This window comes from Pungitius pungitius, chromosome 2, assembly GCF_949316345.1.
Source record: "Pungitius pungitius chromosome 2, fPunPun2.1, whole genome shotgun sequence".
Classification (NCBI taxonomy): domain Eukaryota; kingdom Metazoa; phylum Chordata; class Actinopteri; order Perciformes; family Gasterosteidae; genus Pungitius; species Pungitius pungitius.
Window position 1 is genome coordinate 29,503,491 of NC_084901.1, and position 23,485 is coordinate 29,526,975.

At 42.6% G+C, this 23,485-nt stretch overlaps 3 protein-coding genes across 3 annotated transcripts; 2 read left to right on the forward strand and 1 right to left on the reverse strand.

Annotated features, from left to right (window-relative positions):
• Positions 1–38: 38 nt before the first annotated feature.
• pfdn6 (prefoldin subunit 6) lies at positions 39–3,534 on the forward strand. Its single transcript, XM_037461690.2, has 4 exons — positions 39–234; positions 422–492; positions 581–705; positions 3,218–3,534. The coding sequence occupies exons 1-4, from the start codon at positions 171–173 to the stop codon at positions 3,336–3,338; spliced, it is 381 nt and encodes a 126-aa protein (XP_037317587.1). The 5' UTR covers positions 39–170; the 3' UTR covers positions 3,339–3,534.
• A 2,770-nt stretch (positions 3,535–6,304) lies between these two features.
• Positions 6,305–7,451, reverse strand: her5 (hairy-related 5). Its single transcript, XM_037461896.2, has 3 exons — positions 7,158–7,451; positions 6,962–7,057; positions 6,305–6,856 (listed from the first exon to the last, which is right to left on the reverse strand). The coding sequence occupies exons 1-3, from the start codon at positions 7,206–7,208 to the stop codon at positions 6,440–6,442; spliced, it is 564 nt and encodes a 187-aa protein (XP_037317793.1). The 5' UTR covers positions 7,209–7,451; the 3' UTR covers positions 6,305–6,439.
• A 1,937-nt stretch (positions 7,452–9,388) lies between these two features.
• On the forward strand, positions 9,389–11,289 carry her11 (hairy-related 11). The gene is made up of 4 exons (XM_037461586.2): positions 9,389–9,677; positions 9,903–9,998; positions 10,107–10,200; positions 10,330–11,289. Exons 1-4 carry the CDS (start codon positions 9,624–9,626, stop codon positions 10,965–10,967), a joined length of 882 nt encoding a protein of 293 aa, XP_037317483.1. The 5' UTR covers positions 9,389–9,623; the 3' UTR covers positions 10,968–11,289.
• The last annotated feature ends 12,196 nt before the right edge of the window (positions 11,290–23,485 follow it).

Consider the following 23,485-nt stretch of genomic DNA (forward strand, 5'->3'; position numbering starts at 1 on the left):
TGAAGTAGTGGGGGCTTTTACTTTGAATGATCACGTAACTTCCGGATTAGCCACTGTATCATCCGGTTAGCTAACGCAGAGGTTTCATCTCATTCAACATTCAGCTACTTCGCATAATCTCTTCAAAATATCCCCACGCCGTCCTTAGCAAGTTTTGAATAAGCACAAAAATGGCAGAGGCCCTTCAAAAGAAATTGAAAGCGGAAGTAGATAAATTTACTTTGATGCAGAAGGGTAAGTTAGGTGCCAGCTAGCATTGTGTGGTTTCTCAAATCGTGCCATGTTGCAACGAGCTAACTGACCATATTAGGGAAGCTAGCTATGTGTTAAATCAAATCGTGAGAGAAATGTACGTGTATCATATTATCTCTGGTTGCGTTATGGTGGTTGCATTAATTTCTAATACCGTTTTGCTGTTTAGATGTTAGCAAGAGCATGTCAGCCAGACAGAAGCTGGAAACGCAACTGGCAGAGAACAACATTGTCAAAGAGGTAACTGACGTCGGCTCATTTCCCCCTTGCTCAGTGGTTTTTAACCCATTTATTTGGATATTTAATCTGTCTTTCTCTGTCTATCCAGGAGCTTGACCTGCTGGACACCACAAACACAGTGTATAAACTTATTGGCCCAGTATTAGTGAAGCAAGACTTGGAGGAGGCCAAAGCCACCGTCACCAAAAGGCTGGAGTACATCAACGGAGAGATGTGAGTCAGATGTCCGTAATATCACACTACGAGTTACTTAGGTTTGTGCAAAGCAGTAGTATAAATAAGTCCACGTTCCATACACCCAGTATGGTTCCAGTTGATGTGGGTTCATTTTGATCACTACTGATGAAACCCTCTTTCCAAGAGAGATGTGCACACGCTATAGTAAAGTCTGAGAAGAGGAAAGACATTCTCTGTAATACTAACATAGTAACTACCCTTGTTACAGATTGTATAAGATCAGAACTGAGCTGCTTTTTTTGGTCCTTTTAATCTGAATAGTTTTGATGTTCATAATACATAAAATGACATGTCCTGAGGGGGCACCTGTCATTATACGTTTCTTTTCATTCAGGTAAGTGTGTCGCAGTTGGGAAAATATCAAAATTCAATACAAACTTGCCCTAAAATTGATGCTCACCTGCTATGTTCTGCTTTAGGTGTTGCCTCTCTAGTCCACGTCATTTATAGACTGAATGTATTATCAAAACCCAGATAGACATGTCTCATTTTTAAAGGCTCCTCCAATTCTGATGGAGAAACACATTTGTCTTTTGCCTAAATGTTGAGGAAGCACAACACAACATTTAAGAGACATTTTAATTTGTTACCACTGACATAATATACTTTTTTATCGGTCGTCCATCATGTTAAAGCAGTAACTAAGAACATTAGCTTTGATGATCATGTAATACCTCGTGGGATTTGCACTTCATGGCTTCACTATTATAAACACAATGTAAATATTATCACGGCTAAATATCAGACTTAAAGAAGGATTACTTTACGTAAAATAATGTCATAAAGAAACATAAAATGTTATGTCTTAATCTGGTAAACATTAGCATTTAAATACTGTCTTTTCGCGACTATAAGGCGCACTGGGTTAGAAGACGCACCTTCAAAGAATCACCGATAGAACTATTTTCCTATATAGGGCGCACCGGATTATAAGGCGCATAGAATAGAAGATACTGCAGCAAAACGTTTGACTGGGGTTGCGTTATGCATCCACTAGATCGGGCTGTGCTAAATCAAACGTTATTAGGGTTCACTCCCATGGTAACGTTGTTCAAACGTTAATGTGGATATTAACAATATCTCTGAACCTCCAACTTTCGTTCTTGATTAATGAAAACATTCTTGGCAAATGCTTTCGGGCATCTTGCACCGAGAGGCAGCGCTGGGACAGACGGTGGCGCCTCGGACCGTCAGCTCGATCCAGAGATCCAGCTACGAGCTTTTTAACTACAGCAGCTTTAATATATACGCTGTTGGAGCTGCAATTACCGCGGCTGCTGGCACCAGACTTTCCCTCCAATGGATCCTCGTTAACCAGTATGGATCAACCAATTGATCCATATATATGGCTCTCCGGATTATAAGGCGCACTGTCGTTTTATGAGAAAAAAAAAGGATTTTAAGTGCGCCTTATAGTCGCGAAAATACAGTACTTACAAATAGCTCAATGTGGATATTGGTGCACAGCTTAGCTCTGCTATGATGTTCATTCACATGTAGAGGGCAGTGAGGAGTTGGTGGTCTGCCGACATCCTTATTGCATTGTGAGTCCAACCTTTTTTGTTAAGAGTATTATGCAACAACATCTGGGCAACCGCAGCGTTGTTTCAAATTAACTTTGTCAGGTGGACTTTTGTTTTTGGTACCATTTAAACTTATTTTATGACAGCGTTTGTGAAATTCCCCTAGCCAAGTCCCTTATGTTTGAGTCAAAACATAAGGGATACCCATTATAATACCACACAATTATTGCTGTCATTTTGTAGAAAGTGGAAAAATATAATGTATATAGTATAAAAAATGTATAAAATGGGTTGTCAAATTTGTTTTATTTAGGGATGCACAAATTACTTAAATATTTTCCTTAATGACTGCCATTGGATTACCGTGCAAATAAGATGCCCCTCACAGATAACAGCTGCCAGTGTTTATCTAATGTGTCACATGAGTGTTGTGTTGGTTATTTGCAGTTGGACAACAGTTGCCAACATAAACAGCCTGTGATTTGCAGAAGTCCTTGGCGTGAGAGCATAGCCGCTGCCGTGAGCATGTCTCTGTATTTTTTTAATTAAAGTGGAGGAAATTGACGCCTCTGGGTTTGTTGGACGTCTGTCTGTGCAGAAATTGAGCAGGACTCATAGTCACTTTATTATTCTTTATTTTTCACTACGGCATCATTATATGTACACAAGTGAAGAAATAACAGAGTAGAAAATGTAAAAGGGAACAATATATACAAGAAAATACAATAGTATTTAAATTAAATGAACTAACTAAACAATACTGCAAAGATCAATGAAACAAAGATGTTGGATGAGACGATAAATGACAGAGCTGCAAACATCTGCAGTAGTTGTATTGATATATTTTTTTATAACACATGTTTTGGAAATGACAAAAACTAAAAATGTTAAACAGTAATATAGGTCAAGAATTGTAGAATCACACTTTCCTTTTTTGATTCTCTTTCATTTTTTTTATTTTACAGTCAAAGGTATGAGACTCTCTTGAAAGACTTGGAGAAGAAATCTGATCAGCACCGAGAGCTCTTGTCCAGTTTACAGCAGGAGTATCAGAAAGCTCAGGGTCTGGCTGTTGGCAAAGTCTGACCAAGTGATCCGGCTACATGCACGCACGCACGCACACACACGCACGCACGCACGCACACACACACACAACCGGTTATTCATGATTTAATGTTAGACCTTAAACATAAGGCTGAGAATACTCTGCCTGTATCATGTCAGTTATTTGTTTATCAAAGTGACTTCTCCTTTGTTGCTAATAAACTTGTTTTTCATGAAACGTTGTACCTCTTTATTTTACTTTAGAGTTTTCTCTCATTGTCGATGACACCGAGCAGGGGGTTGGGCGTTAGCTTTAATCACCGGGGCAGTCCGGTGACCATGCGGAGCAGATGGTGTCCCGTCTCGACCCGCCCCACAGATCTTAGCAGCGTAAAAGGCGCAGCGGTGCAGCATTGTTCCTTTAATGGGTGGCCTTTCCCCCCGCCGTCTACCACCAGCGGAGGATTTAGGGGACATGAATAGTTAACTAGTTTTAAAAAGTCTTTCACGGTCTTAGGAGACAAAACGTTCCTGTAAAAATGCTAACTTAGGGCAAACAGATATCCCATGTGACTTTACATGTAGGGTTGTAATAGCATATAACACATTGATCAAACTTTACAAGGCGAATGTGAATGTGAATGTGTTGCCTGTACTGGTAGGCTTCGTTTTTTAAATATACATCAAATGAAGTAATTCGACGTTTCGGGGATAAACGTAACACACAAATGCGCAATCATAATACCACCCCCACAACTAAAAAAAAAAGGCTTCTTCGTGCACGAGCCTGGCACCTCTGGCGCGTGGGTCTCGGCAAACCAACACGTGGAGGTGTCGAGCACGCTGTCCGACACTAGGCCATGACGCGCACACACACACACACACACACACACATATGTATACATATAAGAGTGCGAATTAGGTCTGAATAGCTTCATTTGATTATATCAGTTACTCGAGCTGACTGCAACTGGGATATTAAATTATTGATCACACTGCAATAAATGAGCCGATATACGAACTTTAGATAACTCCAGAATATGTTTTTGGCTATGAAAATATAATGTAGTGAAGTGAGGACTCGTTATGGGAGCAAGTTTGTTGTTGAGGCCAAAAGGAGGGATACACCTCGTGTTTGCACCTATGTGGCAAAACCAACACACCAACCGCTGATTGAAACATTCAGGGTTAGTATTTCTAATGCGATAGTAAGATTAAACTGACTTAACTTAAAAAGATCTAAACATTGTCTTTGGTTAAAAAAAAGCGAGGACCTTTAAGTTAAGTCATCCGCGCTGGACTAATCCTTCTGTATTTTACACTCACAATAGATTAATTTAATCTTCATTATACAGATGCCTCCCAGATTAAAACCTAATCTAATTTCCAACTTTAATTCATTTACTTAGGCCTGCTGGCTTTTCTTGGGGGGTGGGGGGGGGGGGGGGGGGGGTTTAAACTCAAAGGCGCACAATAGCGCACCCTGCCCAGAGATCAACCCCTTTGATGACGGAGAACGTGTGCATCCACCAGCAGGTCCGACCACAGGGTCACAATATGATGAATGGGACGACGATCTCGTCAAAAAAATGCACACCCAATAAAAAGGGGAAAATTCCGACAAGCGATTTAAAGGACCTGAAGCCATACAATTCCCTTGAGTTTAATACAGAATCTTTCATAATAAAAGCTATTTTGTTCTAATTACGTCTAACGTAAATTGTCATTACTCTTTGTACCCGAATTTAAGAATCTTCTTTTGAAATCGTCATCACATATCAGCATGGTGAGATGACCTCCCTGCCCACATGCCGATCTGATGGTGAACAATTTATGAGACCTTCAAGTGTGCATTGATATGTTGATGAGCGGGAGGCCGCTGCGCAGTTGTTCACATGTAAAAGCGCACGAGTGGCCATCACCAAAGTGTCCACACTGCGGCATCCAGACAGATTCATCTAATTCTTTAACCCGGTTAGCCAACCCGCGCGACCAACTACGTCTCTGGTTTGTTATGACTATATTAGGATCGAAATGTTGTTTGTAGTTAAGTAAAGCCCCCATCTGCCCCCCCCCCCCCCTCACACACAGCATCAGCACAGACAGCTGCTGCTCTCCCAACACCAACAGTGTAATTCTGCACCTGAGACAAACAACTGAGCACGTGTTCCTTTTTAGCCAAAAGGGGACACACGCGTTGTATATAATTAACAAATGACCAAACACTGCCAAATTGTTGCACTTTGAGTGTACCGTCATCTAAAAGCAAGTTGTAAATCGGCTAATTAGATGAAATTTTGTTCTTGGCGCTCCATCCTTTGAAATACACTTATTGGAAGTCGCTTTGGATAAAAGTGTCAACTAAATGACATGTAGTCCAAATTTCAGTTCTGCATATTTTATTGATGAAAAAACGTAACTTAATATATTGTCAATATAAACTGAATGATTGCTGCATTTCCGCCGGGGGAAGGGCGCCAAAGGGGTTTGTGTAAATGAAGTGTCTCCACACCTGATATAGGCTACGTTGGCCTTGAGCAGTCTGGCTGCTGAACAGTGTGTGAACAACTCTCCTTTGCATTTCTACATTTGAAAAAAACTGCACTTAGGATCTTCGAAGCATCGTTCTTCCCCGCCATCAACATTTCAAAAGAAGAATGTGTGCGCACTGCTGTCCAGCCTGCAGTACGTGTTAACTGTCTTGTGGATGTCCCCCTTCTTTTGAAAAGGGCGGCTGCAAAAAATGCTCAAGTACAAGCCGTTCACACAGCAGATAGGCCCCTCCATTGATCAAGTTGTGCTTTTTATTTGAAATAGAAAGAGAAAATTCAGAAAGCACACATATTCGTAAAGAATCAATTAATGTGCGCATTTTACGCACGCGTCTGTATTGTTATTACAGCAAAAAAAGAATCATCCAGTGGAAACCACCGCATTAAAAAAAACATGTAAAAATAATAGCAAAAAAGGTAAGAATAAAAAGATTATGCTCGTGCAAAACAGCAAATCCTAAAGAAAAAACACCACACGGAGGTGGAGAAATATTGAGTTTTCATGGAAAATATCTTCACTATACACAATAAGTCAAGCGGGAATACATATTAACAGTCTGTGGGCGTATATTTCTACTTCTAAGTACAATGTCACTGAGGCCAGGGTCTCCACACAGGATCGCTTATGTGCGTAAAGGCGGCCAGGGGGGAGAGCAGCTCCCTGGTGTCACAGTGGAGGCCAGTACGCTGGCAGTGTTGCTGCTCCAGATTCTGAGAGGCCTGCGCCATGTGGATGTTTCCAGGTGATGATGGATGTGTCTGCGGATCGGGAAGCGGGAGAGAAGCCTGATTCGCGGCCTCCCCGGTGTCCTCCAACTCCTGGCTCTTGCTGGCTATGAAGCGGCTGACCCTCAGCAGACAGGACCTCATGCCGTTTTGAAAGCTGTGCTGGGGGGTAGATTTGGGTTTCTGCTCCCCGGACGTGGAACGGCGATCCTTCTCCATCTTGAGGAAATTCACCACACTATCCAGGATCTCCGCCTTCTCCACCTTTGGATTTTTCAGTTTCTAAAAGGAGAAGAGTATTCTCACTTAACACAGGACGTATAGGCTAAATAGAAACCTTATTTGGCAGATATTGACCTTAAATAAAACAATGGCGCACGGACATACCTCGTCCTGTGTGTTGTCCAGCATCAGAAGTCGCAATGTCTCCAGACTTTGATTGATCCGCTCCCGTCTTCGTTTCTCCATCAGAGGTTTAGGGACCTTGGAGTTGAAAAGTAAAATATCACAATTACAACCTAGAAGATCATTTAAGAAAATATACTCTAGAATTCGGTCCAGGATTCAGAATGCAGCATCTTACCCTCCTCATACTCCTTGGCCTGTGAGACTCTGGTGAAGTTAAAGCTTTCATGCTCAGAGTTGACTCGTGTCCAATCGTTCCCAAAGTGAATCCAAACAGCACCGGTTGCACCCGCGTTGCTGCTTGTTGTTATCCCGGCGCACAGCCACGCCTCTGCGGGACACGCCCCTCACCTTCACAGAGCACCCGGGCCACTGAAGGGGGATTTTAATCTATTTCAATCTGATCCTAATTCTTTTCACCATTTTTTCACTTCCGATCTCGACTGTGATTGTTAAAGGGAGCGTAATCATAAATGATGAATTAAAGGTATAGTGTTTGTTGATATACCATCACGTTCCATATAGGTTAAATCGGATGCAGTTGCGATGAAGTCCATAAGAATCTCCCTTTGAATTAATGTATGAATTAATGTCCCACATCCATTTCAAGGAGGTTCTAGTGCAACAAAATAAGCCTTATGCTGAAACATATTGGAATGGCTTCATCGCTGTAGTGCTGCTATGTACTATATTTTAATAATACAATAGACACAATTATGTCACCTTAAAGTACAAATGGAATTGTTTCAACAAATTACACAATGAAATAGTTGCAACTGATGAAGCCATTTCTGATTTTTTTTTTAACTGACCCACATCAAATGGGACTCGACCTGGTGTTGCAGAGCCCTAATGCCCCATTCAGACCAATCCGACTTCTCTTATAACTCCTTAACTCCTTAAGACTTGTTTGAGGAGATGCTCCATGTGCGCATTTTTCCAAAATGAATTCAGAGTTGACTGGGCTTTTTGGGGGGGGGAGGGGGGTGGGGGTAGCTTTCTCCACACTGCATTTATTGGCCCCCTGATCCCCATAATAGGCTTGGGTGTGGAGATAACACTGGGATGATCGGATCACGGGGATCCCGTAGATTAAGTGGCTTTTCAGAGGCAACGTGCACTTCCGCCTCAAATCAAAGAGACGGCGATTAGTAGCGGCTCAGAGACCACGGTCTTTAACTACGGGGGGGGGGGGGGAGGGGGGGACCCAAGGACCTCCATTTAGAACACATCACCATCACCACTTTCCTTAAAGGCAGAAGACGCATTCCCCCTCTCTTCTACACGAGTATAATAATGTTATAGGAAAAGGAAAGGAAATATTTCATTGGTTTTTGGTAAATTGAGGAGCCCCGTGGGCCCCGCCCCGTCAATGCGCCCCATAATGTGCTCGGCGGAGCCTGTGACGCAAACGAATGGGTGAAAACGCGCCCTTTGGTTGCAGAGAAACGGACCGCTGGCTTCCAATATCGCGACTCTCCGGGTGTGTCGGCCACCCTGACAAAAGAGGTGAAACCAAACGGAGCGGACTGGGCTGGGGACCCGGCGTGTAGCCAGCAGCTGCTCGGATCCCCTTAGAGGGGCATCTTGTGTGAAGTCCAAACATCGACCCGAGGCCGCGCACACTTTACACTCAGGTGCAATAATCATGTTCGCACTTCATCACCTCGGCAGGCACACGTGACGTGCTCCCATTTGACACTGCGGTGCCTCGAGTCTAGTTGGTTTATCAGCTAAATTGCTTTTCCATTTGATGTGCTTAACCCAAAATGCGTGACTCGGTTAAACAGTTAGACACGAGTGATTTTAAATACTGGATAAGTAAAAGGGACCAGCATTGATCTCATTTGGTCTTTCCTCACGTATTCAGCGTGCGGATGCCTCACACATCATAAAATGTCCTCCTAGCTGCCCATTTTCTCACTTCATTTCTGTTCCCACGAGGAAAAAAAAGTTTTCCCATAGCGTCACCTCTGGGAGGCGTTAAAGGTAATCACAGACTTTACAACACATTTGGCCTGATGAGATCGATACGTACTCTATGAGCTCATGGGGGACTCATCAGACAACGTTTCTATATTCAGACTGAATGTTTTTAGGCAACATAAATATTGTGGTCAACCTTTCACGAGTGATATAGGTCAATGTTACTTACAAAACTTCCGCTATTGATCATTAAAGTACATAACATTATGGCCGTTTACTATATCTTGACTAAAACACTAGCAAACCGTAGCACTAACACATCGTAGCACTTAAATCGTACTTATAATGGCACATTTCTATGACATGTTTTGAAACTGCTTATTTGATGAAAATTGTACTTTTTGTTACTTGTTCTTTTGAGTTTGTGTCCCTATGGTTGAAATGCACTTATTGTAAGTCGCTTTGGATAAAAGCGTCAGCTAAATGACATGTAATGTAAGCTTATAAGTTATTTCCGATAACCGTTTTAAATGACTGGTATCGATCGTGTGAATTAATTCAAGACCCACAGTAAAGTTGGAACAAACCATTTTCGGTGTCGTCACTCAAACTTGTCAGCCAATCAGAGAAGGCTTGAGCTCTCTTTATAATCCCCCGCAGGGTGAAGGAGGCCGTTTTCACAGACTCCACTCAGGACATTTGGACCAAACGCGACACCATGACGAGGAAACTACAAACTCCAATCCCGGAGGATGGCAAGAGTAGAAAAAGGGTAAGAACTCATTTAATAGCCTTCCACTGTTTCCGTTTCCATCTCAATGTTTTTTTTATTTTTTATCAGGTACCGCTTTGTTAGCTCTTCTAAGTCATTAATGAGAACTAGTTTGCTAGTTTAGAGAGTCAATATTGTTGCTGCAGCCATAATAAAGCCAGGCAACCCAAGTTGTTCTGATAATACCTGCCAACAACGTCACCAGGAACTCTCATGTCTCTCCAGGTTCTCAAACCAGTGGTGGAAAAGAAGAGAAGAGACCGGATAAATCAAAGTCTGGCTGAACTGAGAAGTTTGCTGCTGAGTCATACATCTGATCCGGTGAGTAATGTTAAACCACATCCCACCCAGCCTTTCTATTCAAGGGAAATCATAACATTACAATGATGAAATGTATTTCCCTCCCTTTATCACTGTTATCACCCACAGCGGCTTCAGAATCCAAAAATAGAGAAAGCAGATATTCTTGACTTGGCTGTGGAATATGTTCAGAAATGGACAGGTGGGAGGAAACTGAGAAAGGGTTAGTCAAACACAGAGGTTCTTTAACTCCTTTTTCATTTATTACATTTCTCATAAAAATCTTTTTTTCTTCAAGTCAATGTGTTTCTCTTACACCCCTGTTTTACCCCTCACCCTGGTGTCTCTGCAGACTCTACTGGCAGTGCCTTTAAGACTCATCCTCCAGTGGTAAGCCTCTGTCGCTCCGGGTCCAATGCTCCCACTCTCCTGACCATCGAGAATGCGGGCTTTCAGCAGTGTGTGGCCCAGCTGACCAGCTACGTGCACAAAATAACACCAGCGCAGAGAAGCAGCCTCATCGAGGGCCTGAGGCGTCGCGCAGAGAGCCGGCAGGCCAACGACACCGAACTGGACTTCAACCAGAGGGGGACGGAGGCTGAGACGGCCACGGGACCAGATGGAATACCTGATGTCATTTGCACATCTGAGAGGAAAGAAGAGTCTCTAAAGTTTACGTCTCACTCCCCCTTTCAGCCCCACTCTTGCTCCACGCCGTTCCACGACTACCTGTCCCCTCCTCCCTCTCCTTGGCTCTCCCCTTCTTTTTCCACTTATGCCACCTCTCCTCCTTTCCCGTCATTTGCCTCTCACTTCCCGTTCCCCCCGAGCCTGTCACCTCTGTCTTCCAACACCTCCTTCTTCAGTTTCTCACCCACAGCCTCTCACTCCTGCCCCCCTCTCCTCACACTGAGGTCCCCTCCACACCCTGTCCCGAGGGAGGGGTCGCCACCAAACTCTTCTTTGACCATGTGGAGACCTTGGTTTTGATGGGGTTGCTTAGACACTGACAACCTGAGAGCAGCAGAGCCACCTGGTGGGAACTATAGCAGTGAGCATTGCCTGTGGACAGGTTGAAGAACTCTCCATGCTGGAAATGTATAGTGTACATATTATCCAAATTTCCTATATTTTCTATTTGCCTCCTAAATAAAATTGTTGCTGACGCTAATGAGTCTCAGTTTGTACATTTACTGTCCACAGCTGCTTTTATCCAAACACATGTGGTGTCAATGGTATGTCTCTGGCCAAACAATACTTCACAATTTAGTAGCTAGCATGACCCCTATGTAATAAAGGGTCAGATAATACATGTTTGGTATGATGTACTTGATTGAATATCTTAAATCAGGAACAGGCCTACAACCCATAAAATGCAGTTTTCCACTTGCGATCGTACCTCCCAAAGATGTCCCGAGCTTCATGATTATAGAATTAAAATATCATAAAATGCCATATAAGAGTCCCAAGAATACCATAGTATGAGATAAAAAACATACATCACATAGCACTGCAACCAGAGCATCACATGGAACCAGTACCACGTCCTTTAACACGTCCACATACCTATACGTCATCCACAACTCTGTTGGCTGACCACACGTAGGCGCTGTAGAGAGGACAGCGCTGGTCCAGTCCAAAAAGTCCAAGTCTGTGGTCCATTTAAGCTGGCTGAAACAAAACCATGACAACATGTAATTTAGCTTCAAAGTAACAATTGATGAATCTTCCCTCGTAGCAGACAAAGGTGTCTCTACAATGCGCAATGAGAGACAAAACTCACTACAGCTGCTGGATTACTGCAAAATTAATCCAAAGGGGAATTGCATTAGATATATATTTTACAAAGCTTTAATTTCAACCTTTAATTTATATGTTAAAGACGTCTGAAGTTTCTTGCAGCAATCCCTGCTGGGACCTGAAGTTCCCGCCTAAGTTTAATTATATAACCTTTTGAAGAAAAAGTTTCTTTGTACTAAGGTTGGACAAAGTCTTGGAATTGTCTTTAAAGAAAGTGACTTGATGTGCATTTGTATAAACAGTTGTTATTGTTGCTAATGATATGATGGCAATTTCTAAAACTACTTTCTAAAACCTTTTTAAGGCCCTATGGTAGGGGTGTCCAAACTTTTTTTCCCGAGGGCCACATACAAAAAAATTGCTCAGGGTGTTAAGATGATCAGTGGGATGAACTAAAAAAGATAGGTCTGCCAATCATAAAGGGTTAGTGATCTCATGGAGGGGTCTACCTTTTTCATTCAAAAACTTTTTTGATAATGGATCTCAGGGAATAAACCGACTGAGCCAGCGCACCCCAGAAGAGTAGGGCCCCGTGTTCAGCATTGACATTCATTTGACATACCTCTGACATTTTAATTATTTTTTTGCATGTACTTTCTGACGGATTATTCCACTAATCTTCTAACAAGGCAATAAAAATATATAAATTGTACTCATTTAAGTACTTTTTTATTTACGTTTTTATGAATTCTTTGACGCACTTTAATGGTTTTAGTGACACTGCACTACAATACACCATGCCTTTTCATATACTATATAATAACTTTTGATGTTTTGCACATACTATGCCTTTTGACATGTCGTCCTTTATGTTGTATTTATGTCGTACCAAGAGAAGGGGTATTCAAGCAGAAATGAGAAAGTAGTTGTTCTCGATTGAATTATTCTGGTATTTTGCTATACGCTGTCCTAAAAGGGTAACTTGTGGCAACATGTTCACTGTGACTCCTAGGTGTGAAATTATTCAACAAATGAGTGTATTTGCAATGTAATTGCAGGTGGCCGGTACCGAGTGTGACATGAGTTGAGAGGTTGAGAGGTTAAGAAGATGTTTTTCTTCTGACCAAAAGAGGGCAGCATTGACAAAGTCAAGTGATGCAGCATTACTCTCATTTGGGCTAAATGAGGGACGTCATTCAGTTATTCCATCAGGGATAGGCATTAAAAGTATGATCATCATTCTTCTGTCTCTCAGTGCTCAACCATATCTTTACCTGAGGATTAAATCTTTAAAACAACCTGTGAACATTTTCAGCTGTGAGGCTCCGACAGGTTTGGCTTTAGTCGACAGAATTCATAACATGATTTAACATGTCTTTAGATAATAGTTATCTCTTTCAGCCTCTTTACTCTCCTGTGAACTGGGGAATCTCTCTCCAAGCCATTAACGATGAGGTGGCCATTGTTCTTTGTCAGAAAAATGAGAGGGCAGGCACATCACTGGGAGCTTGCTTCACTATACTGTCTCCGTGTGTTTTGATCATTCTGCACGCATATGAGAGCAGAGAGGACGATTGCAGGGGCAAGCAACATAATTAATAGGTTCAAAGATCCCCCCCCTTGGAGTGACCTGACAATGGTTGGAAACGCCATGGCGTTTTGTGAGGACACGCCGATTAGAGCTGATCCTGTTACCCTCTTTAATCACTGTTTTAGTTTGCCTTGAAAGCACCTGTGCATTCCAGATTTGGAGAAAGCTCGAGACGTTGTGCTTTGGAGATGTCCCAGGTCTGTTGTAAAGGCCTGCTGATAATCTGTGCATCCTATTGTGTAGGTGCATTAAAAAAAAACGGTACATATTAAAATCATGAACACGTGAGTGAGTACGTACGACCGGGGCTCTGCAGATCTCTCCCTTCATGGCTGATTCTTTAATAACTTAAACTCTGTGGTTATTTTTACCTGGCTGCACTGATTCGATCTTGGTGAAATTGCACTTTTTTATTCTTGTTCCTCTGGGTTTGTATCCTTATGGTGGAAATGCATGTTGCATGAAAGCGTCATCTATCAAAATTTCCTTTGAGATTTTCCAAATTGACTTTACCTGACATTGCTGTTCTCCTCTCCTCATTCCACAGGTCTGAAACGGTTTGTATATAATAGCACACGGTTATGTCAGAGGTCCGAAATAACTTCTATTTAGTGCACATCCAAGACAATTTAATACTGATTCAAACACTTTGACCTTCCTCCAGATTAAGTAGAGTGGACTTGGTTTAGAAGACGAATTTGATTTTGTCAGATTTAAGGACTGCTGCAGCTTCAGCATCTCTTGTAAAGACGGCTCCTCACTCAGATCGCATGTCAATACTCAAGAATGTAGATCTGTCACTACCCACGACTAAATATAATTTTTCCTCCCTTTCATTTCTCTCTCTTTCCCTCTCTTTGCGAGGCTCTTTGAAGTAATAGTGAAAGGATCCCAGACTGTAGCAAATTACCTGAGGACTGAAACATTTTTGACATAAGTCCTGAGAGACGGGGTGAGCCACTTTTCCTGGCGGCCCCTTTGCCGTTTTTAATCTGGGGCTGAGGGAGACAGCAGCGCTGACAGAATGATGGGACAGCTGGACATGCATCCAAGCCAGTAGCAAAAGAAAAGCCAGGAGAAGGGCCACTGCAGACATCTCACCATGGAGCCAACCAGCAGACAAGATGCACAAAGCACATCAACCTCCTCCATCTTGACTGAACATCTGTTTTTTCTAGTCATGGAGGATAGAGCTCTAAATTCCAGATGCTAAACCCCTGAAAAATGTAGGTCTCAAATTTGCATTCTTCTGTACTTACAAATCATATTTTGAGCACACAAGGCAGTCGACACACACACTAACACACACAAGTATGGCAAAACGCAGTGCACTGTGGGTAACCGAATGGTGGAACGCTGGAGACTTTTCAGCCTCAATGGATCTATCTCGGCTACATAGTAAAAGAGAAGAACAAAGACTGAGTCATTATTTAAGATTATATGAATAATCCTCAAAAGAAATGATCCAATAAATCCTATTTTCTTTAAAGGAGGTAAAGATGGGCTTGACTCTCCAAGTTTAATTTGTCTAAGCGGGGGGGGGGGGGGGCCCAGGTAAATTGGGATAGTTGTTCCCACAACTGTTGCCACCACTCAGAAGTTCACTAATTACAGAAACACATCATTTCTTGTTTGTTCAATTTAAAATCTAGATCACTAAAGGTTGTAGCAAGTGAGTACACAAAGGGAATGTCCCTGCACATAACCCCAATAAAACCACAGTATGTGGGTTTTACTCTTGAACAATTGAACAGATAATACAATCAAGATTGGATATTTTAATTAGCGGGCTTTAGAGATGCTGGTAGGCCGAGACTAAGAACAGGAAATGAGATGGTCATTACATTCAGCTCTTTGGTGGACAAAGACATCAGAACATCCCAAAATCTCTGTAGGAGCTTGATTTTCTCTGGAAACATGGTTAAAGCAGACAGGAAGTAACTTGAGCCAAACAGGAGGGAATCAAATCAGACATCGCTAGCTTGCTTTTCAGGGCAGGACAATTATATTTGACATAAGGCCCTTTTCACTCATGCATCAGTGCTCTCCACTTTCACGGGCTGCAACCACATTGGTCCAATGGTTAGCCTTTCTTCCCTTTCATTTTACAAAGTCTTTCTGCTGAAGATGACCAACAATGGCCGCCTCTTTAGAGATTATATGACCGTCCCTTCCTGAAGATAGCAAGTGCAATCAAGTAGGGCAAAAGTTTTTGTCATTCATATGGCGTGCGCTGTCCAAATTCTAATCTTTCCTGCACTGCTTAGAGATATCTTTTGATTCAAAATCAGAGGGTCACGCGTTGCCACATTTTTTGCCAATTTGTTAACACTGGGCTTTACAGAAAGCCACTCAAGAATCAGGCCTGGCCTGTATGTCTGCCAGTGCCTTCCTGTGTTTTGTGTTTGGGCTCTGGAGCTGTCTACCTTGTGTCTGGGAACATGCATCCTCCTCAGCCTCTGTGACCCTGTATTCCCTCCCCCTTGGGTGGGCTGTGACCCAGCTCGCCTGCAGCTACCGCAGGTTACAAACTCTCACCCTGGAACGCTTGTAATCCCGGGGACGTACTTCGGTACACTTTATGCTCTTTGCCCCTTTCTAAAATTCGGTAAGAACTTCACAGGTCACAGGTCACGGTACCAAACAGAATCGGCAGGTTAAAAATAGCAACTTATACATAGGTCATCTAAAAATACTAGCTCCTGTCCATTCTCATTTAGAGAATACTTTGTTTGGCCGGGCAACCTTCTGGGAACTTTTGACATTTTGTCCTGGTGTCACCAGAAACAGGAGTGGGAGGCCATTTGTTTCGCAAAAAGGAGGTTAGATGAAGAAGATGTTTTTTTTCCTTTCTCGTATGTAACCTCATACTGCTGAGAAAATGTCAGAGTGCAGGAGAGAGAGTTTGTGGACATCAGATTCTCCGGGCCCTTAAGGGGCCCCCTGCACTGACGAATAGAGCAGTCTCTACTTATCTTGAACATGTAAGAATTCCACGGGGAACTGCAGCGTCTTAAGCCAGGATTTTGAACAATACAGCACGCACTTAAGAAAGGTCTAAAATTAGTCTTATTTGATGTATAATATATTTTAATTTACACCAGTTGTGCTATATTTAACAGCGAAGTGGAGATGAAAAAATAACAGCTACCTTGTTACACATTTCCAAAATGGTTCTAAATTTACCACCACGGGATAAATCTATCATCAGAAACGTCTTCCAGTGTTTCTCTAGAATAAACTAAGAAGGAAGAAAGGAAAATCAAGCATGCATTGGAAATATTTATAGACTTCCCACTTGCACATTACGAGCTTGGAAAAATGTCTTTTTTATTAAGGCTTCACAAGGTGACACCTGGAAGCGCTGGTGCAGAGGAGTGTGCTCCGTCTTGGGAAGTCGGGGTTTCCCACTGCGGCTCCATGCAGGAACAAGCACTAAACAGGAGCCACAATCAAATAGGAAATTACATACCTCCCCTGCCAAATACCTGTACTCTTCTCTGTGCTGGTAGTCTTTATTAACAGCACTGTCAAGAACTCAGTGACTGACCGGATAGAACTGAAGGTCTAGGGATGGCAAACCAATGACTGTCCTGTAACATCTATACTGAGTATGTTAAAATGCCACTCTAACACAACTTCCTGGTTCTATTTGCTTGCACTGCAAACCAGGTGCGTTTCCACCAGAAAAATGAGTGCAGATAAAGTTATGAAAACCCATTTTACTGTGTTATTGATGATGAATGCTGATATTCAGTCCTACATAAAACAGAAGATAAAGATATTCTGCGGAGAGGATGCCGCTGCATGAGCCATGCAAGGGGATGTGGACCCTCCGGGTGGCCAATGCATCCTGGGTAATGTAGGCAATGCCAACACGGCTTTGTGAGCGAGGAAAACCCAGCTGTCCCATTTCAGTATTGTGTGCTGATGTAGTTGTGGCATTGCTGCTTTTCATGGCTGATGCTGAAACGCACAGCGCCAAATGCAACGGTGAATGTTTCCTCTGGAGTCCCGTGGCATTCACCCTGAGATGGACCTCTCCACGAGCTCTGGGCCCATTTAAGAGCAGCCTATCTCCTGCTAAGCAGTGTTGCGTGAGACGATGTGTGTGTAGTTTATCAGAGCTTTTCTTCTCTCTCTTTTCATCCAGCTCCGTATTTGTATATCCTTCATAAAACTTAGATGCATCCCCTTGAATAAGACTTATCTTTCATTCAGACTCCCTCCCCTGTTTTCACTGTGGTCTAAATGCGTGGACCACCAACCTCCCATCTCCCCGAAGGACTAAAGGCGGGGAGATATGATGAAACTGATGAGATTCTGCTCAGAGCTACGGGACCTGGTGGTACTTTGTCTGGCCCGTCTAGATCGCTCTGATTGGGTGTCACGATAAGTAACATGAAAGTTCCCTGTCATCAGCTTTTTTCCCTCTCCCCTTTTCTTCCCTACAACATCACAGCAGGCAGAAGCCTTCTTGATAAAGATAATAGACAGTACTTTGGCATTTTACTACTTTTCAGATGTAGAATAGATTAAAAAAAAGACTGTGCAGGCGTCTGCTCACAGCGTCAGCGAATCAGTTCTGTTTTATTATTGACACGATTCCTGCTGATTCCAGGAGGTTGTGAGTTGCCAGGCTGGAACTTGGGGGCCTCTAACACTGTCATTTGTGAGCTGCAGTGAGGTCCTGAGTTGCAGCGCCAGCTGATTCTGCATCTTCACCCTTAAAACAACACTTCTCCAAAGTTGGCTCATCTGCTGATGACTGCGCTGTCAGACTTGAGGGGCTTGTTTTGTGTTGTTTTTAGCAGGAGTGACGCGGTTCTTAATGATAATTAAATATTTTCTCTTACTTCTAATTAAATTTAGTCTGAGATTTGGCAACCTCCCAGATAGTGGAAGGGAATGACAATTTGTTGGTAAGCACCTCTAATTTAAATCTGCTCTCCTGTGTTGAAATGAGGCCGGAATCTCAGCCATTACTATCTTCCAAACCTGGGTCAATGATGAAGCACATTTACTTAAATAATGTTGTTAAAACTGCAATAATCATTATTGTCATATCAACAGTGGATCCAATGACTACGTGTGATTTAAAAGGGATGAACACTCAAACATCTGCATGGCTAGATAGCACAACAGGCATGTAAGCAACTCTCCTCTTTTTGTCGTGCTTTGGGTGTACTCACCCTCCAACATGTTTTCTGTTCAGGTGTGCCAGCCACGATGGATAAAAGAAGACATTATTCACTTCTTAGCGCAGCCATGACGCACTGTCCTCTGGAGGCCGGCACTAACGCCCCCCTTCGGCTGCACCTTCACTATCATTAAAAACAACCTCTATTCCACACAGTTCTTCTAAACGTTGCTCAGAAAACACACTATTTCAACGGCGGCGTAAGAACTCTAGTGTCTGCACCGCTCCAGGATTTACTTTGATAAATACACGTGCGTGCATACAGTCGTGATAACGTTTCCAGGATGACAGCTCGCTTGTTGACACAGCAAGAGCTGAATGAATGTTTAACGTCTGCCGCTCCGCCGACATCTGAACTCACTCCTATCAATGCTGTTATGATTACACTCTGCATCCTTCTGGGTCAGACCAAAGGAATGAGGTGGTCCCTGTGAAAATAAACATTAACAGCAAGGTGTATTAAACGCGATTGTAAAACATCCACCAATGACAACATAAACCCTCACCTATCTTCCTTCAGGGCTCGGGATTGTAACCGCTGCTGTGATTGGTCACCACAGGTGAGGCATGTTGAGGAAACGGCACACCTTTCTCTTCCCCAAAAAACTGTCTTTGTTTGCCTCTGACAGGGGGAATGTGTGGCTAAGCATCGATGTGGCCCTTTGAGCGCTTGAAATGAGTCCCCTGTATTTTCCTAATGTGCACAGAGAGCCACTTTGATCCTCCCGAGCAGGCGGCTGTCAACTGTCTGAAGGGCTTGTTTCTGTCTGTTGTACTTTACCTTCAGCCATGCAGGTAAACTGGTTGAGTTCGCTGTCCGTTCGGCGGCATGAGCCGGGACCCGGGAATGATTCACCCTGAACTTTCTTTACAATGAAATCATGTTGTGTCTTTCTTTCTTTCTGGTTTTACAACTGACCTACCTGTTGGGAACGGGTTCGTGGTCACCTTACAGATTTCAGGTTTCAATGCAATCAAAAGCCCACCTGGGTTAGTGAAGAAGAAGAGCAGACACAAGGAGAGCAAACATTAATGTGGGAATGTAAATGGCCCTCGACTCAAACCCTGGTACATTTAACGACTCCCTTAACTAATTTGTCAGGTCTTGAGCCTTTGAAGACTAATTTCTGCCCAGTGAAGCGGACACTACTGACATCCTCTTGGTCAAAGTACGGGAAATGGACTTGGGAAGCGCAGGTGAAACACTAGACAGCTTGAATATGAGAGTATGATATTTCCTGTGTGTTCAGCTACTCTTTTCTTGTTCAGATCTGTATGATGATTAGTTACTGGGACGTGGAGAGGTATGCATGCCTGCTGAGCAACAGGAAGAGATGAATACTAAAGTGTGTTCAAACCCCCCCCCCCCCCCCTCCATCTCCAAAGACCGCTAATCTATGTATTCTTGTTACACCATTCACTGGACTGTGACGATTTCTCAAATATTCTCAGGGGTCACTTTTGCTTTCATGTAGACTGGACCTATTATGGTTCCTCTCAGGAGGCAGAGCGAGCCAACACTTAAAGTGGAAATCACTTTCATAAACTTTCATTTGCAGAATTTATCCTGGAATGTATAGACAGACATTCAATTCAGTTTTCTCTCTCAAAATTATACTCTTCATCACGCCATTCAATAAATCTGATTTTTAGCCAGCTAACTGCATGCCAAATGGCAATGTCTGTAGGCTCACCACTTTGATTCAGTCTGAAATATCTCCACAATCATGAGGCTGATTGCTATTAAAAATGGGTTTTTCATAATCGCGTTGGTGATCGTCTGAGTATTTAATTCAACTACTAAATTATGACCAAACACTGGGAAGCTGATGCCATTCCGATCAGCGTCAACTTTACTGTGTGTGAAGTGCAAATTAGCAAAAGTTCCACAAACACTGAACTCTGACAGTGCACAGGGTAAACATTAACATTGATGCTGGTCAACAAATCAGCATGCACGCTGATCGTAGCCTGTAGCTCAGAGCACTGCTGTCCCTCACACAGTGGACTCTTTGTCTATATTACTTCTCAGTTTCCTTTGCATTTAGAATCGAAGTTGCTTTCAACCATGCCCTCGTGTTTACTCAAACAGTGACAGCCAAGCAATAAATACTTCTATTATCCATAAAAGCTGCCGAAAAACCTGTGTTAACTTTATTGACTTTAACTTTATGCCTGCTTGTATGAATTTACACTAATAAAATGTAAAACGTGTCATCTTGGTTTGTGCTATCGTCTGGTGCGTTGCCTCTGGAGTGGAGTTATGTGTCTTTCCTGGCTCGGGGATTTCCTCCTTCCAGAACCACTCAAGGTTATTATTGAGGAGGCTGTGAGCTCTGCGGTCAATTCAACAACATTTTGCGTCGCAAACAGAGCAGCCACAGTGGGCTCATTTACTGAAAAGTCAATCATCTCGTTCCTTTCATTTGAAAAAAAAAAAATGGGACAAGGTTATGATCATTATGATAGTTGTGCAAACCTAAAAGAACACTCTTACGTAATCGCACACATATACTCAGTGTACGGGTGATTAGATGGAATGCAGACATTTGAGCACAACGGATTTATTTATGACTCCTTTTAGTCACATTGATTCCTTTGGAGTGGTTGTCTGTGTTAGCTCAGGCGCCTTCTCTGTTCTCCAAAGCGACCCGGGACTCAAGCGGTACTGTTGGATCACGTGTGCCTCTTAACTCGCCGGGGCTTGTTCATGTTTAGCCCTGTAATTAATACAACGTAACCATGTAAGGATCACTTGTTAACGCACTGTATGGCAAAGCACTGTTTAAACTCAGAGATTGGTTTCACTGCCTAGCTGCACTGCACTCGTATGATGTACAGCTGATGACGTCATACCCCCCCCCACCACCCCCCGGTTCTTACTTCTGGAAATTCTCTCCGTGGAGAAGAACGATTTTTGGTTACCATTCATTCATGGTAAAGGAGGGCCGGGTAGCCCTATTTGTTCAATTCTTGTACCCTGTACGAAAGGCTATCTATCCCCGTGACTACTCAGGGTCAAATAAGACATTATTGGTTTAACTTCAGCATGGTCTCACATTAAGCTGCACTCAAGCAGAAAAACAATTAATACAAGGCCTATTTGTCTTAGATATGGATCTCTATTGATCTCCTGCAGACATTACTACATTGTTTGTTTTGCGCAGTGTACACACCGAGACACTCAAAATATTCCACATACTGTACATCAAATCTGCAGCAAACAATCTTCTTTACAGGATTAAGCTGTCAATCAAGCTGTGGAGAAAACGTGTTTCTATAATTTGCTTAAAACTAACAGTTGTTGTTTTTAATGCTAGGATGACAAACATGCTTTAGAGTCTCTATTAATGTTCAGTGGTCACAGCTAGGAATGTCATGTGGTATTTTGCAGGTTTTGGGCATTGGCCAATACCTGGCATTTCATCTGCCACTGTGAGCTAAACGCATATTGGGTCTGAATGAGCTGAAATGGGCAATAGACGTGCAAGGTTTCACAGTAAATTCTTCTCGCGGATCGGTTTTCCCTCCCATGTCTTTAAGTCGCTCGCTCTAAGCCCTCTTTTCTCTCTTTCTCCCCTTGTTTTGTTATTTTACCTGGAGGTGCAGGTGTGAAAGGGTGAGGCCGTGGAAAAACATTCGATTCCGTAAGCTTGTCATGAAGGAATCCATTGACTGACCTCTGCATCTTTGGCACACAATGACAAATGGGTTTGCAATTTTCCGCCTGACTGAGGGGCAACAAAGCACATTTCCACTTTCACCGGTGGGCAGTGAAAGTACAGTCTTCCTCTATCGTGCTTTTCAACCAGGAAGGGAGCATTACACATAGCTGGACTCTTTACTTTGGCTGCTCTAATGGTCAAAGTAGACAATTACACTCTGTCTGATCTATCAGGACACACTGACTTCACACAGTGAGGTAATTTGTTGATGAAGAATGGAGAGTTTGTTTTTCTTGCATCCTATTTTTCAGACTACTCCTTAATTCAGAGAATCTGTTATCGTTCATGTAAATATACCACAACCTTTCTGTCTTTTTGTCTTTGCATCAGTGATTGACATGAAATTGTTAATTTCAACATTGTCTTTAAGATTTTGCTTGTTGTCGTCTTTCATTTGTTATCTTCCCTGACAGATCTGCATTTTTTACCAATAAAATGACTTAATAGAATCTTTATTGTAACCTGCAGTCCTGAAAATCTTGTACAATATACAAAAAAATGAGAAAAATGTACATATATAGGTGGTGTGTACCCTCGGAAGAATATCTTCTGAATGGAAGATGAGGATCCTAAACATATTTGTTTAGCAAATTAATTATTTGTGTTCATTTGTCTATCCCCATAATAATGTTTTCAGCTATTTTGTTGTTATGCACAAGAGATCATTATATCCATTAAATGTTAATATCGTTCAGCCCTGAAAAACATTCAACTCATATGTCAAAATATTGTCCAACTGAGCACGATTTATGTTGCACATGTTGATACATCCATCTTGTGTATGAGTACGCTGCATTTCCAAAGACGGCTGGTAATTCCATGCTTCTAACCAGTGTTTTTTCTGCTGATTGAATTGCTTCCAAAGCCTAAAAGAATGCTATGGAAATGAACCAATTGACCTTTTTTCTGACCCTAAAGATCCTTCGCCCTGTGGGAGTAGAAACTGTGAGCTGTGCTGCTGATCGAGACCTACTGGAACTCCTCCAGAATGGCCTCAGCACATTTAAGAATATAAATAGTTACTATTTATCAAATATGTTGGCTGATTTTATGGCATTTTATGGCCTTTCTTGGCTTGCTCCCAACATATTCCATTGAACAAAGAAAATTAGATCTGTGTGTGAGTTGTTTGTGCCCTGGAGGGGCACTGCAGCCCAGCAGGGCGTTTATGTCCTGTAGGGATAACCTGTCATGGTGCTGAGAGCCTAATTGATGCCTCATGCTTTTCAGGGGGCAATTATAGCGCCCAAAT

What these genes read in the sequence shown, in the direction of transcription:
- pfdn6 (XM_037461690.2), top strand. Translation starts at nt 171, where the DNA reads ATGGCAGAGGCCCTTCAAAAGAAATTGAAAGCGGAAGTAGATAAATTT. An exon ending in ATTTACTTTGATGCAGAAGG is followed by an intron (nt 235 to 421) that starts GTAAGTTAGGTG and finishes TTTGCTGTTTAG; the next exon opens with ATGTTAGCAAGAGCATGTCA. An exon ending in GAGTACATCAACGGAGAGAT is followed by an intron (nt 706 to 3,217) that starts GTGAGTCAGATG and finishes TTTATTTTACAG; the next exon opens with TCAAAGGTATGAGACTCTCT.
- her5 (XM_037461896.2), bottom strand. Translation starts at nt 7,208, where the DNA reads ATGAAAGCTTTAACTTCACCAGAGTCTCACAGGCCAAGGAGTATGAGG. An exon ending in GGCCAAGGAGTATGAGGAGG is followed by an intron (nt 7,058 to 7,157) that starts GTAAGATGCTGC and finishes TTCAACTCCAAG; the next exon opens with GTCCCTAAACCTCTGATGGA. An exon ending in TGGACAACACACAGGACGAG is followed by an intron (nt 6,857 to 6,961) that starts GTATGTCCGTGC and finishes TTCTCCTTTTAG; the next exon opens with AAACTGAAAAATCCAAAGGT.
- her11 (XM_037461586.2), top strand. Translation starts at nt 9,624, where the DNA reads ATGACGAGGAAACTACAAACTCCAATCCCGGAGGATGGCAAGAGTAGA. An exon ending in ATGGCAAGAGTAGAAAAAGG is followed by an intron (nt 9,678 to 9,902) that starts GTAAGAACTCAT and finishes ATGTCTCTCCAG; the next exon opens with GTTCTCAAACCAGTGGTGGA. An exon ending in TGGGAGGAAACTGAGAAAGG is followed by an intron (nt 10,201 to 10,329) that starts GTTAGTCAAACA and finishes GTGTCTCTGCAG; the next exon opens with ACTCTACTGGCAGTGCCTTT.